General features: G+C 40.3%; 1 protein-coding gene across 3 annotated transcripts in view; it reads left to right on the forward strand.

Moving 5' to 3' along the window:
* The first annotated feature begins 1,618 nt into the window (after positions 1-1,618).
* LOC137611807 (guanine nucleotide-binding protein G(olf) subunit alpha) overlaps positions 1,619-17,856 on the forward strand; it is a 74,472-nt gene continuing 58,234 nt past the window's right edge. For 2 of the 3 annotated variants that reach the window (XM_068339902.1, XM_068339904.1), the window contains exons 1-4: positions 1,619-2,299; positions 13,233-13,305; positions 14,849-14,903; positions 15,046-15,165. In XM_068339902.1, the coding sequence (XP_068196003.1) occupies positions 1,819-2,299; positions 13,233-13,305; positions 14,849-14,903; positions 15,046-15,165 (729 nt within the window). In that variant the 5' untranslated portion in view covers positions 1,619-1,818. Of the gene's footprint in view, positions 2,300-12,495; positions 12,977-13,232; positions 13,306-14,848; positions 14,904-15,045; positions 15,166-17,856 lie in introns of those variants that run through there. The other variant, XM_068339903.1, reaches the window with a different exon arrangement.

Here is a 17,856-nt window from a genome sequence, read left to right on the forward strand (position 1 = left end):
ATGATATAACAATAATATCAGACCTCACACCAAACATAAAAAAACAAATGTATTGGTATTATTGACCAAGGGCACCCAACATAGTCAAAAATCAACGTGGTGACGTAACGACTGTGTTGGCAAATCATGGACTGCGCTGCCGTTTTCTATCTCGTTCTTGCTGTTTGGACTTTCTGCTCCAAACCATGAAAACTGTTGGAACAGTTATGACATCTAAAATTATGTTAACTGGGAAGTCCATGTATACCTATTTCTTCTGACATAGCAGATGCCTTACGCCATATTGTTCCCGTGATTCATTCTGGCAGATGCGCCGTGATTGGCTGTGCGCTTGATTGACAGGTAGTGGATGTTCGTCCGTCCACCAAATATCTTCATGGCTGCTGCTGATAGAAAGATGAAACAAAAAGCACGTTACTCGGGCGGCAAAGGGGATGAAAATGAGATGATGACCTTGCCTTGAGAAAATTTGGTCAAGGTCAAATTTCAACTTTTGTAAAAATAATTTCACATATCTCAGGAACTGGATAAGATATTAGTTATATTCAGGGAGGCAAGGGGATGAAAAATAGATCGCAACATTGACCTTGAAAAACTAGGTCAAGGTCAAATTTTCACTTTTACAGTGCCCACTAGCGCATTTGCACATCAACGCTCGTGACTTCACCTCATCGCAGATTTTTGGAAGGCAGTCATGTGATACCGTATGCGCATCCTATTGGCTGACAGCATCCAGAAGTATCCTACTTTCTGTGAGACACAAAAGTGCTTTAAACAGTGGGAAAACATAACGACGGTGCACTGTATACCTTTTTAGGTACACATCTCTGAAACGTGATAAAATATATAATCACAAAACAAAAAGCACCATTTTCAGGAAGCCAGGGGCACAAAAACTTGTAGGTCAGGGTAAAATGTTGAATTCAGGGGTGTCGCAGGATGTTGCAGTGTCCAACTGCCGTGTTCCTTTTTTTTCTCTGTTGTTATAGTGTCACTGTTATGTGCATTTGTGTATGTATTGTGAGCAAATGATATGTGGGATTTCCCTGAAGATTAATAAAATATCTGTCTGTCTGTCTGTGTATCCATGTATAGATAAAAATATTAAACAACAGAATATGTATGTGCGTCTTTTATTGTTTTAAATATCGTCACCGGGGACTGTTGGCTCTCGGACACGTTCACATGCTCAAATCTGGCCCACCTCCCAAAAAGTCTGGACATCCTTGACTTTGAATTTTGAGTATTTTTAAAAGTTGTCAACGTACTTGTGACATCTCTGATTGACCATCTGTGGGTGAAATATGTTTAACATTCTCTGCAAAGAGCAATAAGTATATATTTTTTATAGTAAAGTACAGGTTCACTACATGATAGTGTATTTTGACAGAGGCTTTAAATGTAAGGAATGAATATTATGACCAGCATTCTCGAAATGGTCATACTGTAGTAAGGTGACGTACCGTGCATTACACCTAACAACTGCGCACTGAGATTGCTGACGTCCATGTATCGGATAGTCGTCTTTTTCCCAAGGTTATACTTTCGGGTACTTACGGTAAGATGGACCCGCAGTGTCTACTGAAGGATCAGGTGATCCACTAACTACGAAGCGAAGGCTGACTGGAAAATGCAAAATGACATATAGCGAATGTCGGAACATAATTCATTCATATTTTCGGCTCAAATACGGACTTGAATCGCACCGCTGAGCCCCAATGTAACGATGACTCGTTAGGGCCGGTGGCGCAACTGCTATTTTTTTGATATTTCAATTTATGAAAAAAATCACATTCACAGACAAATATTGGTTTCAATATGGGGCTGTGCTACAGCCTGCGTCCCCGGCTTTTTGGGGACCTGAGCGGATCTATTTCCAACGCCACCTCGGACTCAGACCAGCCTCTGGACACCGCCGTGCCGAACCGCAGCGGGGGAGTTCGCCGGGAGGACGGTGGGGAATGCGCGGAGAGTTCGTCCACGCGAGGCGGGAGCGGCCCGATGCGTCCCGCAGACCCTGCTAGGCTTCCGGTCGTGGAGCACGGCCGCGGAGACACCGGGACTGACGGTGTGCTCATACAGAACGGTGGAGGTAGCGGTAAGGGGACCGGGAAAGACCGCGGCCGCCGACTACAGCTGCTTCAAAAGACCAGCACTCAAAAGCAGAAAAACTGGGACAAATTGCTGGTGGAAGAGAAGGAGGCCGAGAAGGAAGCAAAGAAAGTCAGTAAGAATATTGACAGAGCGCTGAAGGAGCTCAAACGGGAATACAAGCAGACACATCGGCTGCTGCTGCTCGGTAGGTCTTCATCCTCTCCAGTGATGCTGCTTTTATTATCAGAAACCCAAACAATCTGGCCTTTTCACAGATTATGTCACTACTCTGGTGAGGCCTGTCGCCACATCTGTTGGCTTGGTTCTGAACACGACCCCTGCGGCTTGCAGTGACAAATGATGATGATGATGATGATGATGATGATGATGATGATGATGATGATGATGATGATGATGATGGACGTCTAGTCAATAGGCCTGCTGTCCTGTTACTGTTACACTGGGCTTGTGACGAATCTAGAGAAGCTACTTTAGGATATCAAAACAGTATACACTAGTTTGCAGAGAATATTTAACATTTGGCTCTTGGGATACGTTTACTTTGAAAGTATTGTTAAGGCCTACAAGAGCATGTCACCATATAATATAGTGTAATACAGTATATAGCAGTATATATGATAAACTTTTTGATTTATCTGGCATATTTCATTAGGACTAATTATTAAAATTCATTTTAAATCAGCTTAGTACAGACTAGTGTTGTGTATGGGACTGAAGATGAAAATAATTTTGCGTAACATATTTATTATTCGACTAGTTGCAGGGCTGCTTTTTTGCATACTATGTATAATGTAAGATAGTATTGTTGCCAGCACCATATTGCAGTGATCTATGGGGTTATTGTGAGTGTAATTTAATCATGTTTATGCTGTAAAGTAGAGAGACCACTTGGCATTCATTTGGTTGGTAGCTTGTTCTTTGTCAACTACAACATTATGATACGGTGGTAGAGTATGTCTGTCCAGGGATTTGTCAAAGAAAAAGATATACGTTAGTACAGTGTAGGATACTGACCAATATTATAATATAGGAAGAGAGTGTTGAATTATGTAACATATAGTACAACATTGTTACGTAGAGTTACAAAGATGTGCAGAGATGACTTTTGGCTGTAGGATTTTGTTTCCTCCAATAACTAGTTCAGCATTAGAGAGCAGTAAAGTGTTAATGTAAATGTAATAAACTTTATTATTATTGTTTATTATTTATTATTATTGTTAGTCCACTCCAGCACACATTGGTGGTCAGTCACACGCGTATATATGGTGTGAACAGGCCCGTAACACACACTCAATGTAGGTGAGAGGGGAAGTAGAGTGGTGGGGAGCTCCTTAGTGGTGCCCCCCCCATGAACAATTTATAAAGGGGATAGTGCCTTGTTCAAGAGCGCCTCGGCAGTGCTCGGGAGCTGAGCTGACACCTCGCACTGTCAGCTCACACTTTTTTATTTGTTGTCCGGCGGTGGTCTTGAACCGCCGACCCTCCAGTCCCCAACCTAAGACTTAGTGGACTGAGTAGTGTTGTGTCGTATAGTGACCAGTGATATAGCATAACATCTGTTCAGATGAAAAGAACATTTCAGTAAATGTTGTCTATCTACAATAAGTTTCATTAAAACACATTTCTATAGCATTACGGAGTAAATGTAGTTGTTTAAGGTGGAATGAAATGATATACTGAGGGTCCAATATGGTCATATATGGTTATTCCAGTCTGTTTGCATGTAATTAATGGTCTGTGGTCTGTCCACGTCTCATCAAAAGGGATCCTAAAGATATGCATTTCTTGATTTGCCATCAGTAGGATTAATGTTATATGTTTAGGGTTAGCAGAGTTGAAGTGAGTTGATTTTCACATAATTTAGTCACAATGTTTTATAGTAGAGTTTGTTTTAAGTTGACAGGGGCACCGTTTTTCTAACTTTGCTTGTTTCAAAGTGTAGTAAATGCTTAATTTACTGGTAGTTGCATTTAGTGTAGTATGTGAAAATAGAGTACTGTACTGTGTAGAATAGTAAGTTTCCTTTGTTGTGGTATAAGCAATTCAGGGACAGTAGATAATTTTTTGAGTTTATGGCAATATAGAGTACATTCAAGTACACTGATCTGCAGTACAGTACTGAGTATTAGAGAAGAGTGGTATGGTATTATTAAATAGTACTGTAATATAGTATTATTTTGATACCCAGCACTTTCTAACATGTAGCTTAAATTTTGTTTATATTTTCATGTGGGTGCAAAGAAGGACACACTGGCTGTGATAAGGGATTACATCGTTTTGACATGATTTTTTAAAATAGTTTTTAATTATAAATGGCTAGAAACTAAAATTCATCTCATTCCTTCACAGCAGTAGCTGATTTTTTCCAATTGTCCACCAACAACATCCCTTCGTTGTGTGTTCAATGTGTGTTTAGGTGAAGGTGTTGTGTGAGGCCTGGTCTCCCAACTCTGTTGCCACATTCTTAGGTCAGGACGTGTTTTGATCTGCTTCACACACATGTAAAAACTTACAGTAGCTGACACTGAGTTTCCTGTTCCTCAAAACTTTCTCTTTTGAAAGTTAAGCATTAACTTTTCTGAAATCTCACACACGGGCGTCAGCTGCCATGAGATGGTTACAACATGTGTGGTTAAAAATAAAAAAAAACAGAAACTGGATGGCAGTAAGTGTCTACTTTCAAAAGCAGCTGAAAAACTAAATGAGTGAAATTGGATGTTAAATTACTGCAGGATGTGTGTGAAGCAGATCAAAACGCGTCCTGACCTAAAGAGTGTGGCAACAGAGTTGGGAGACCAGGTCTCACACAACATCAGCTATTCTGATGATCAAGACGGTATTTTTAAATGTGGTTCAATTTAAAATAAAATCATGACATGCACATCCATTTTTGACAATTGCTCATAAGACTATTGTTACTGTATATCATAAATGCTAATATTTATTTTACTGGGTAAAGAGCTCTCTGTAATTACACACAAGAAGAAATGTCTCATTCTAATGAAGTCACACAGGCAAGTGTCATACATTCTTCCATGAAGCACTTGGATGCTGTACAGTGTTGTGTGACCTATGTCTTTTTACTATGTTATTATGGTGTAGACAGCTTTCTTTAGCACCCGTCACAGCGACTTTCAGGGCCAACTGTCCCAGATCACCAGCAGCCGTCTTGTTCTTAAACATTTTTGGGACTTTTCACCCTCCAGGTCTCCGGTAGGACTCCAGTTGCATGCCAGAGAACTGAGGTGGTTTGTGTTCCTCTGAAAGTGGACACCTTTTAAATAGTGTTACATTTCAAGTCAATGTATGCTAGCTAATCTGGGTCACTTTATCTGTTTGTATTTGCTGCAGGTATTAAGTTGAATAATGATAACCATTTGGTAGTATTGTTTATCAAAAATGGGAAGACATGTTCAGCTTGTGCTGGAACTGGAAAGCCATTGTCAATCATATTAGTGATAACTTATTTTTTTAAAATATGGAATCAAATACTTAAATATCTACATGTTGATCTCTTACAGCATACCTCAACCTCGAACATTCTTAATGAGTAATGTAATAAATAAATAAATATATATTTGATAATAAACATCTCATTTTAAAGTTTTGTATTCAAATACATCCAAATGTCACAACCATTTTATACGGGGTTTAGTTTTTTTAATGGATATGGCTAATATTTATTTCCAGTCCTTTTGATTATTGCACAAAAATTGTAACTGAAGGTCTAGTAATCTTATTCAACAGACGGTTTCATTTCAAGTCAAATGTTTTATTGTTAAGTTGATCTGATCAAATGTCTAATACTGACTCCAAGAAGGATTTTCTTGGAAAAAATGAAATTTATACTAGATGGTCGTTCTGTACTGTCGCACTACATTGTGTGCAGTGTTTACATTTAGGCATTCCTGCAATCATCACAGTTTTTTTTGTTTCAAACTGACCCTTGCTTTAAAGTTTTCAAAAACAAGTATGCAATTAAAATCAGTAGTTTTGATGTGAGCATCAGTGCTGATGTTGCTGAACACAAGATGTAATATAATATGTCAAATGATTTATCAATATATCAAATGATCATGAATTTCTCCACTATTAAATAGCTAGCTAGCTAGCTAGCTAGCTAACTAACAGTATTAACCAACCAACCAACCAACCAACCGACCGTCTTCATCCAGGAATTCAGAAAATTGGAAATTCCTATAATGGACTTCTATTTGTCTTTGTACTGCTGTGCATAAACACAGGATCACAGTGAGGAACTCAAAGACGAGTTGTTATTATTTCCTGGGAAGGAAGTTACCTTTATTAGGGCTCTTGGATTACATTATGTACAGGCTCATGATAATATGTCTTAGAGCTTTCCTAGATGTCTTTAACTGGCTATTTCATATCTTAGCCTTATCGCTGTGCATGAACCTGAACTCTGGTAGCAATGTAACAGAACAGCAAAGAAGCCAGGCAGGCCAATGAACACTGCAGCTTGGAGGAAGTAGCACATTGTTATGATTTGTCATAACAATGTGCCACTTTGTTGTTTTCTGTATTTTGTGCCTCTGTTCTGCATGTGTAGCTGTATTTTTGAAATAGCTTACTCATCCAGAGTAATCAGTAGAAAGTATTTTGGCCTCATGTCCAAGTAGAGTCAGGTGAACTTTGCTTCTGTCTTGCTTCTGGGTTTTATCATTGCCTGTTACTGAACTTTGCTACTAACGGCACAGAGGTCCCCAGTTAATTTAATGAGCAACATGAGTCACTGGAGTGTAAATTACAACCGTATATATGATATTGATAACCTGGCTGCACTATGATTTGTCTTGATAGTCCTATCAGCTGAATCAAAGTGAATCATGTAACATCAGAAGGACACTGAACTCTGTCTGCTTTCTTGCTTTTCTTTTAGTTAAGTTCATTAAGTGCCCTGGTGCACTTAATGAACTAAAGGCATCATAAAAAAACTAAAGACTAATTTTAGTTATAGTAAATTTAGAAGAATGCCTCATTTTTTCTGTGCATGCTTCAAGTACATTCAGCCTTTAGTAGCATAGAAGATTTACACTTAAAAAGAAACTCTTTTTAGTGTCATATAGTATTAGATTTATTAAAGCAAAGAACTGGAAGTTACAACTTTTACCCAGTCAGGAAGCCCATGTATTTTTAATCTATTTATCTAATGGCCTCGGTGCACTAGTGTCGCGCACAGAGTTCCCTCCACCTCACGCCCTAAGCCAGCTGGTATAAGCTCCAGGTCCCTGCGACCCGCGTCAGTGGATGAAGCGGTTAGAAGATGAATGAATGAATGAATGAATGAAGGAATTATTTAAGTGGTATAATTTTGTAGTGGCGGCATGGTGGCTCTGTGTTTAACGCTGTCGCAGCACTGCAACATTAATTATCAAAGATAAGGGTTCCAGTTCATACAGATATACTTGAACATGTGTCTTCAGACATGTTTGAAGACATGCAGAAATATTCTGATTTGAATAATAGTTTATTTCTGATGTGTTTAATTTTTTAAACACATTTAAGTTTTTTCCTCATTTCACTGTAACTGCAGTACAAAATATGTCCCGTACTTAAAATAAAAGACGATTCACAGTGTATGTTGCTTTCTGTAACAAGTCATCACTCCCCTTAAACATGCAAAAGGTTGCTTGTCATAAAGTCTGGTTTAAGTTTATCAGAGGGACACATTTTGTCTGTGTAGTGTGAAGCTTGAACATTCAAGAGAGGTAACAGAGTGGGGGGAAATTTTACAAATGGACAAGAACACAGATATACTTCATAAAAAGCGCAATAATTTGGGCAGCAGTAGCTCAGTCCACTAGGCCTTGGACCCGTGTGGACCATAAAGTATGAACAGGCAGTGAACAGGTGCCAGTTCCCCTCCTGAGCACAGTACCTGTGAAGTACCTGTTCGCTGCTCTATCTCTTATTATTTAATGCATGCCTACAGGTCCCTTGTGCATGGGTGTTTAAAGGGCCTGTACACATATATATGCGTGTGATTAACAATATAGAGTGGAAAAATAAATGATTTAGAATGGTTATTATTATTATTATTATTATTATTATTATTATTATTATTATTATTATTATTATTATTATTATTATTATTATTATTATTATTATTATTATTATTAGCATCGTCATTATTATTAGCATCGTCATTATTATTAGCATCGTCATCATTATTAGCGTGACTTTAAAATGGATCATCAGCATGCTGTGCTGCTTATAACCACTAGAGAGCAATGTGGGCTACTTACTTTTTTGACCTTGTACTCAGAGGTTGGCAGACAGGATTTTTTTCTTTTCCTCTTTAGTGAGAGTGGAGGTGTGGAAATCTTTTCATGCCACCATAGGTGAACTCAAGTTTACAGTTTTGATTTGCATGCTGCACAACATTGTTGCACTCTTAACACAGCACGAAACCAGTATTTGTGTTGCGTTTGCATAGTGGAGACAATAATACATGCGTTGTTTGGTGTTGCACAAGTGATCATTCATGGTTCACATGAGCGTGCGATCCATGTGCATTTGCAGTATAATCATATGGTACATTTGTAATTATTTTTTCTTTGTTTGACTTGAATTCTTCCTTGCCACATTGTGTGTTAGCCATAGCTCTATGATGAAGCTGGCCCGCCAAGATTTACCAGTTTCTCTTGAATGAAAAAAATGAACTCCTCTATCTCCCATGTGCTAACAGATAATTATAAAAGCTAGTAAGAAGTCAAATTTGACTCACACTTCATTTAGTGAACAGGAAAGCCTAAGTAAATGTCAGACAATGCTCACAACAGTCATGGTTTCTCTATATCCTCCTTACTGGCCAATATACGGTAAGGACGGCAGAGTGCTGTTACTGTGATGAATCCTAATGTTACACTTGTGGGTAAAAAAAAAAAGATCCAATATCATTAACATTGTGTTGTATGAGGACTGTAAGAAAGTGGTGAGGTGTGCTGTAGGTGTGACAGAGGAGTTCAAGGTGGAGGTGGGACTGCATCAGGGATCAGCTCAGAGCCCCTTCTTGTTTGCTATGGTGATGGACAGGCTGACAGACGAGGTTAGACAGAAATCTCCACGGACTATGATGTTTGCAGATGACATTGTGATCTGCAGTGAGAGCAGGGAACAGGTGGAGGAGAAGCTAGAGAGGTGGAGGTTTGTCCTGGAAAGGAGAGGAATGAAGGTTAGCCGCAGTAAGACAGAGTACATGTGTGTGAATGAGAGGGACCCAAGTGGAAGAGTGAGGTTACAGGGAGAAGAGATCAAGAAGGTGGAGGATTTTAAGTACTTAGGGTCAACAGTCCAGAGCAAAAGAGTGTGAAAAAAGAAGTGTGTACAGGCAGGGTGGAACGAGTGGAGAAAAGTGTCAGGTGTGATATGTGAAGAGTACCAACTAAAATGAAAGGAAAGGTGTACAAAACTGTGGTGAGACCAGCGATGTTGTTTGGTCTAGAGACAGTGTCACTGAGGAAAAGACAGGAGGCAGAGCTGGAGGTAGCAGAGATGAAGATGCTGAGGTTCTCTTTGGGAGTGACCAGGATGGATAGGATCAGGAATGAGTACATCAGAGGGGTTTTGGAGATAAAGTAAATGGTTTGGACATGTCCAGAGGAGAGATACTGAATATATTGGTAGAAGGATGCTGACTTTTGAACTGCCAGGCAGGAGGCCTAGAGGAAGACCAAAGAGGAGGTTTATGGATGTAGTGAAAGAGGACATGAAGGTAGTTGGTGTGACAGAAGAGGATGTAGAAGACAGGGTTAGATGGAGGCAACTGATTTGCTGTAGCGACCCCTGAAGGGAAAAGCCGGAAGGAAAAAAAGAAGAAGATCATTAACATACATTATTTAAATTAGGAAGTTTCATTAATTTGACAGATAATTTATGACAAACCTGGAAAATGAAAAAAGAAAAAGATGTGCTGTATTGGCTAAATTTATACATATGGCATCTTAAATGAGTAAGTTGTTTTCCCACAGAAACATCACTACATGGTTGATGTGTGCTCAACACTGGGATCTGTTGCAAACTAAATTGCCAGTGCGGGAGCGGGAATCAAACCGTCAATCCCATGATCATAGGACGACCCGCTCTACCGACTGAGTTACTGCTGCCCCCAACATACTTATTATTCAAGTGAATTTGGAAACAAAGGTATTATATATTGCTTATTTTGTTTTTGAAAGCAGTAAAGTAGATTGGTTGTTTCATGCTCCAGATTATCTTGAATTTACCCAAAAAGGAAAGAAGAAGAGAAAGTCTGAATGAATCCAGGCCAGATTTATTATTTTTTCTTTTTGTTTGTCTTTGCTTGTTACACTTGTTATTTATTTTGTGAATTTATCTCATGGTGTTTTATTAGAGGTCTCCACCTTCAGGTTGGAAATCACTGCCCTACAGAATATTTAAATGCCGAAACCCTGAGCCCTAGATTGACATACAGTATATAAGTGAAATACCCTCTTTTTTGTTTATTTTTCTGTCTTTACTGTAGTCATGGAAGACATTACTTTCACTCAACTATAACTCACAATTACAGCTGTATTTTTGGAAACCTTTTGTAAATAGTGACTAAACTAAAGCAGTCGGACAAAACTAAAGTTAATTGTATGGTATTTTTCTTCCAAGGTGTTGTAACATGTCACATTTGTGATGTTCTTACTGTCAGTAGATATAGGCCCTCTGTTACGGCAAAAATGATTCTAGGCAAAAATAAATGTTACTGATATCAAAATACTACCATACACATGAAAATGAAACCATGGCTGGACAGACTGTTCTTGTTAGCCAGCTAGTTTCACTCAGAATTTGTTGCCGTTTTCTGTCTTGTTCCTGCTGTTTGGGCTTGTTGCTCAAAAACATAAAAATTTGTGGAACAGTTATGACACTCTAAAATTATGTCAGCTGGGAAGTCCATGTATAGTTATTTCTTCTCCTAACATAACGGATGCCTTACGCCATATTATTCACGTGATTCCTTATGGCAGATGCGTCGTGATTGGTTGTGCGCCATGATTGATTGATGATTGACAGGTAGTGGGTGGAGTTGGTGATAGCGTGACAGAGTGATAATTTTTCAAGTGAGCTTATTCAAATATATAGGTAGGGAGATATTTTGTGTTGAAAAAATATTGATCTTAATTTTAATTATTTGAATTTTAATTATTGTTGTGATAGGCGGCACGATGGCGCAGTGGGTAGCGCTGTCGCCGCACAACAAGACAGGTCGGGTTCCAGTCCCGCTCTGTGCAGAGTTTTTAAAGTTCCCCCCGTGTCTGCGTGGGTTCTCTCTGGGTTCTCCGGATTCCTCCCCCCTCCAAAAAACATGCACTTCAGGTTAATTGGCATGTCCCAAATTGTGTGTATGAGTGTTTGTGTGTCTTTTGTGTAGCTCCGCGGTGCACTGGCGTTGCGTCTGGAGTTTCCCCCGCCTTACGCCCTATGCCAGCTGGGTTAGGCTCCAGCTCCCCATGATCTACGTATGCATGTGCAGCGGGTACAAAATTGAATGAATAAGTGTGTTGTTGTGATTAAAATGTCAAACTTGTGGCCTAATTAAGTTAAGTTAACACATCGATGGAACAATAATAGTTGAATGATCTAGAAGAAGAAACTTTATTATCACTATACAATCATACAACGAAATAGCGAGGTCAGATTGAGACTTGGTCAGGCTGCTGCACCCTGAGCGTGCTTGCCAACTGTTGGCCAACATGACTGAAGGGGTCCTTCCATGCCTTTTTTTTGCCTGATGTTGGGGTGAAATCGGAGTACCCGGAGAAAACCCATTCAGACACAGAGAGAACATGCAAACTCTTAGTTTCTTTTGTTGTTTATTACTGTAACATACATTAGAAAAGCCAAAGAGTGGTTTAAAATAAGGAGCTGCTGGGGGCTTTGAGACCTGTGGTTGATAATCTCTAGGTAGGTGAAGTCCGCTGGAAATGGGTTGCCAGTTTGGGTCAGGGGAGATCTAGAGTCTAGAATCTAGACTCTAGACCCAAACTGGCAACCCATTTCCAGCTATCGAGACGAGATAGCTGGAAATGGGTTGCCAGTTTGGGTCAGGGCCACCTCTCTGCCTGGACTAACGGAGGAGACCCAGCTCCATTGCAGAGAGGTGTCCGTGTTAGCGCCTCGTCACCGGTTAGACTGTTGATGGTAAATTACCGGACGAAGCGGGAATGCCTCCTGTCGCTTTGCCACGAGTTATACAATGCTATAGCATTGATACAGTTTAATTAACGTAGGCCTTTTTTTTTTTCTACCTCCACGGGCCGCGACTACTTCCTGGTGCCACAGAGAGAGGCAGTGCTGAGTTAAAGAGACAGAAATACTGGTGTACACTGAGATACTAGCAGAAGAGAGGGGCTGGAGACGCGACAGGAACAGTTGACTGGATTCACAGGAGCTGAAACCCCCCCCTTCTCTTCTTATTTATATATAGTTGTCATATTATTTTGCTGAATCTTCGTCGGTTTTTTTAGACGAACAAGCGTTTTTGGATGACGGTCGATTGCGACTGAAAGCGGATTTCAAACGTGGAACGTATTCTTTTCTCCGACGGAGAAGCCTCGCATAGATTTCCTTTTTTAAATTTTTTTTTTAAAAATACATAATTTGACATTAGCCTCATTGTATCATTTGGAAACAAAATATTATCCGAATTATTTTCTATTTTCTACGATTCCACAAGGAAGGGTCGGGGAGATGGGTTGTTTGGGCAACAGCAAGACTGAAGACCAGCGAATCGACGAAAAGGCACAACGAGAGGCTAATAAAAAGATAGAGAAACAGTTGCAGAAGGAAAGACAAGCGTATAAAGCCACACACAGACTCTTATTACTAGGTAAGGATGGTTTATATGTGATGGCTATCTGAAATGCTAGTCGATCCTTTCGGTTTACCCTACGCGAAGCTCGCTTTGACAGCACTAGCAATAAATAATGTGTCATGGGTGGTTATTGATGGAAGCGAAGCTCCACAGCCTACACTGAAACTAGCTAGAATTCCGAAACATTTTCACTAACTTAAATTCCATATTCATGTTCATTTTTTGTGAGATATATATATATATTTTTATGTTTTTGTGACTCTTGTCGAAGGTGCGGGAGAGTCCGGAAAAAGCACTATTGTGAAGCAGATGAGGATTCTACACGTCAACGGCTTCAACGCGGAGTAAGTGCTAATTTTAATGCTCTTATCAAAATCGCTACATCGACCGCTTAAAAATCATGTAAATGTTTGTTTTCACAGCTATTCTTCTCATGAGTGATGCGTTTTTAGTCCAAAAATATAGCCGGTGAATGGATTTTCCTCAGGCACTGCAGCGCCTGTTGGGCCCAGTATCCCATGCAAAGCAGCTACTGACGTTCCTTCCTCTCTCTCTCTCTCTCTTTTTTTTTCTCCTCCTTTTCTTCTACACATCAGTTATCATGCATATGTGAGGATTTCAATGTCACATAGATGCCAGATAATTCACTGTTTCCCGTTTCATGAGGGAGGGTGGAAGATTGTGATTGACACAGGCCTATTGATGATTTGTTTTGCTGCAAGGCCTTGCATTGAATTAATCTCACCAGTGGTCTGTTTTAAACAGGCATAGTACATGTTAGACTCCTGTGACTGCATGGCATTCTCCTTTCTGTGTAATTATAAAGTATTTGTCTAGGGAAGGATAGATTTTTGATGACAACCTTCATTTAATAATTTTAAACTTATTAAAACAGAAAAATTCTGACAAAACCCAGTATGTCCCTTATCGGGGCGGCTGTGGCTGAGCGGCACAGCGGGTAATCCAGTGATCTAAGATCGGCGGTTCGATTCCCGCTCTCGCCCAGCTATCCCAGAGAGTGAGCTGACACTGGGAGGTGTCAGCTCACACTCGGAAGAGAGCACTGCTGAGGCGCCCTTGAGCAAGGAGCCGTCCCCCTTATAAGCTGCTCATGAGGAACGCACCACCAAGGAGCTGCCCACCAATCCACCTCCCCATCACCTGCATGCCCACAGGCCCCTTGTGTGTGTGTGTGTGTGTGTGTGTTATAGAGCCTATACACACTATATATACATGTGTGTGAGTACTAACCGTGTGCTAGAGGGAGCTGCTAATTTTCCTTTGGGGATTATTAAAGTGGGCGGCCCTGTCGCCACACAACACGGAGGTTCTGGGTTTGAGTCCCACTCTGCGGAGTTTGGATGCTCCCCCCGTGTCTGTGTGGGTTCTCTCCGGGCTCTCCGGCTTCCTCCCACCTCCAAAGCATGCGCTTCAGGTTAATTGGCCGTCCAAAATTGCCCGTAGAAGTGAGTGTGTATGTGCGTGGTTGTCTGTCTTTGTGTGTGGTTCCGCGGCGCACTGGCGTCATGCCCGGAGTGTCCCCCGCCTCACGCCCTATGCTAGCTGGGATAGGCTCCAGCTCCCCGTGACCCGCTGCAGCGGGACAGTGGAAGAAAATGGATGGATGGATGGATGGATTATTAAAGTGTACTAAATAAAAAAATAAAATTAACTTTTGCATTTCATTCACCCCACATTTTATACTTACTTTCTCAGCTTTACCTACTCCTGTTATGTGTCTGTAATTGTATCAGAATATTGTCAGACCTATCAGTCGCTCCCGTCAAACTTATAATTACCTTGATGATAAATCTTTTGTGGTCTGCAGTGGTTGATTCAATTTTTTTCATTAACAATATTTCACCCATGTATTCTGTCCCCATGCAGAGAAAAGAAACAGAAAATCCAAGACATTCGGAAAAACGTGAAGGACGCCATAGTGGTGAGTCTCATCTGATGCCCTCAGTGGCTCCGTGACTTTACTGAATCCCATTGCAGTACAATGGCACTGATTATTACACGTGCTAATATTGATTTTTGCCTTTTTTCAATCTACTTACTGCTTGTGTTTTCTTGTTTTACAGACTATAGTGTCTGCGATGACCACGCTAATACCCCCTGTCCCGCTAACCAACCCAGAGGACCAATTCAGAATTGAATACATCAAAAGCATAGCACCCCTCTCTGACTTTGACTATTCACAGGTAAGACCTCGGCAAAGTTTGTGCAGATATGTTTGTGTGTGTTTGTGTGAATGTTTGATGGTATGTGTTGAGAACACCGGTGGCTCATGGACTTTAAAGGATGAGAAGATCATTGTTGGCCTATATAATAAAATTTGTCAATTCATTTAGACAAAAGTTCTGCTCTCCTTTCTTTTTCAAGAAAATGGTCAGGCTAATTCCAAGCTTTTTCTTGTAAGAATGATTATCTTACAGCTTTGTCACAATCAGGTCACCAATATTATAATTGTCTGCCGTTGTGTGTGCCTTTCTAGCCGGCTAGTTCAGTCCAACCTAGCCAACAGTATGAATAATTGAACAGGTAAACTAAACAAGCAGTTTCATCACAACTATCAAGACAAGGGTTGCGCTTGTCTTTTAACTTCACTTGCAAAATCCTCAATGAGCCTGAGTTTCCAGTTCTCAAATGACGGTGTGTATCTCAAAATAGCTGTCAATCAAAAAGGGATTCAACCTTTCAACTGATCCTCCAATCATAATACTAAAGCCCAGTGCCAGGCCAGTCGAGGCCATCCCACTTCTCCATTCACCTCCTGAAATGCTGAATGTCCGGGCGCGGAACAAAATTGTAGCATTTATCTAATGATCGTTGAGTTTGGAGGCAATGAACATAAACTCTGTTCCATGCAGTCCAATTGAAGTGAATGGATGCACAAGCATTCATGCTCTGGGAATGTATGAGAAGTTCACAAAAATCAAGTCAATTAACTTGTGATAAGAAGCTGATTCTGAATGAACTCATCTTCAAGATGAATGTATTTGAATTCAATTAATTATTAAAAAAACAGTACATATTTTATCATTTAATTATTGACATTTTAGGGGAAGCTGAGCTTCCCTTGCAGTTGCAGAGAAATTGCCTCTAGTTGACTGACAATATAGATGATGATGATATAGTTCAGAGGTGTCAGATATTTTTTTTCTTGCTGTAACAGAACTAGTATTTCCTTTCTTTTTCTATTTACTCACTTAAGACAATGTTAGATATTTTGAACAAAGGAATAGAAACCTTTCATTTTTCCTCAGAAAAGTGAAATTATGAATGAAATCACTCTTACCTGAAACTTAGTTGTTTAATCTGCTTGGTAAGGATTTTATTCCCCTTCTAAACATAGATATTGTACGCTTGGGCAGTTGAAACCAGGTAGGAGCCAGTTGGACTCCTATCAGTGTCATTCAGTAACTCATATATTGGAAATGAATAACATTATACATTATGTAGATAATGTTATAAATCACTTTTAAAGTGTGTTGTTTTTGTTGTTTGTAGTTTTTGTGTCATGGTACCTGAAGATAGGAATGACATGTTACTGAATGCAGTGAAGGGCAGGACAGTTGTGCAGTGGGTAGACGATCCCAGGTTCCACCTGGGGCCTTTCCCTGTGTGCAATGTTTGCTTGTTCTCCCCATGTCTGTTTGGGCTCTGTCCGGGTTCGCCAACTTCCCCCCACCAACAAAAAATGTGGTATTTCAGTGACTTGGTCTTTTCAAATTGTCCGTAGGTATCAGTGTGAGCGCGAGTGATGCATTTCTATGTGTGGCCCTGCAATGAACCGAAGGCGTGTGCAGGGTGTTCCCAGCCTCTCACCCATTGTCAGCTGGGATATGCTCCAGTGTAGATGGCTTAATTAAGATGAAAAAATTATGATCGTCTTGTCTTCTAGACAATGAAAGTATAATTTCAATGATTGAGGTAATAATGGTGAGTTTCTTGAGTTTTTACTTGATGTTCACTTAAAGTTACACATCTGAAGATGTCAGTTTGGGACAGAAAAAATGTTGGCTTTTATCAAAAACTGTTTGAATCAATCCACTGGACTTTAAGAAACTTCCTTGAAGACGTTTCACCTCTCATCCAAGAGGCTTGCTCAGTTCTGAACTGAAGAAGCTTTTGGATAACTTGACTTGGATAACCATGACCTGGATGAAGCAGAGCCTACACGCTGACATTTATCATTAATATTTTATTGATAGGAGCCCCTACTGCTGACTTTTTTGTCATTTGCTTTTCTCAAGTTTTCATTTGTTCACATAACTAGATTAATTTAAATATTGTTCCTGCTTTTGGCCACACTGGCTTATTTCTATATCAAGCAGGCTTCAACATCTGGTTAGTATTTAGTCCGTGAGACAGGTTCTTCACTTCTTTCTTTCGTTTCTCAGCATTCTATCAATTAACCATTTTTTTCCTTAAAGTGGCGGCTTTTTTTTATTGCCCCATTACATGTACCAGAAGTGTGTTTCCCAGCATCCCTCTCTACAAAATGAACTCATGCTACATCACAAGGATATCCATTAAAAGGATTTTGGTGTTGATTTCCTGACAGGGCCCACAGTCTGACTTTCAAAAGAGTAGAGGTAATCTGTGCTGCTGGGATGTTGTGCTGTGTGGGGGCCATGGCCATGGAGAGAGCGTCATTAAATTCCCAGGCTTGGCTGGGCCAAGGGGAACAACATGGCTCTGTTTGGAGCATCTATGCTTGTCATTAGTCCCAGGATTCAGTCGTGCCATCTGTGTCACTTAGGCCCCGTCCACACCATGACGGAGATATCCGGAATGAAAACGCAATTTTTTGAAAACGCTGGCCGAGGTGGATTTTTAAAAAAACGCTAGGTCCGCGTTGTCGTGTGGACGGTGTATCCGCAACTTTT

This window comes from Antennarius striatus, chromosome 18 (genome assembly GCF_040054535.1).
Source record: "Antennarius striatus isolate MH-2024 chromosome 18, ASM4005453v1, whole genome shotgun sequence".
NCBI classification, from domain to species: Eukaryota; Metazoa; Chordata; class Actinopteri; order Lophiiformes; family Antennariidae; genus Antennarius; species Antennarius striatus.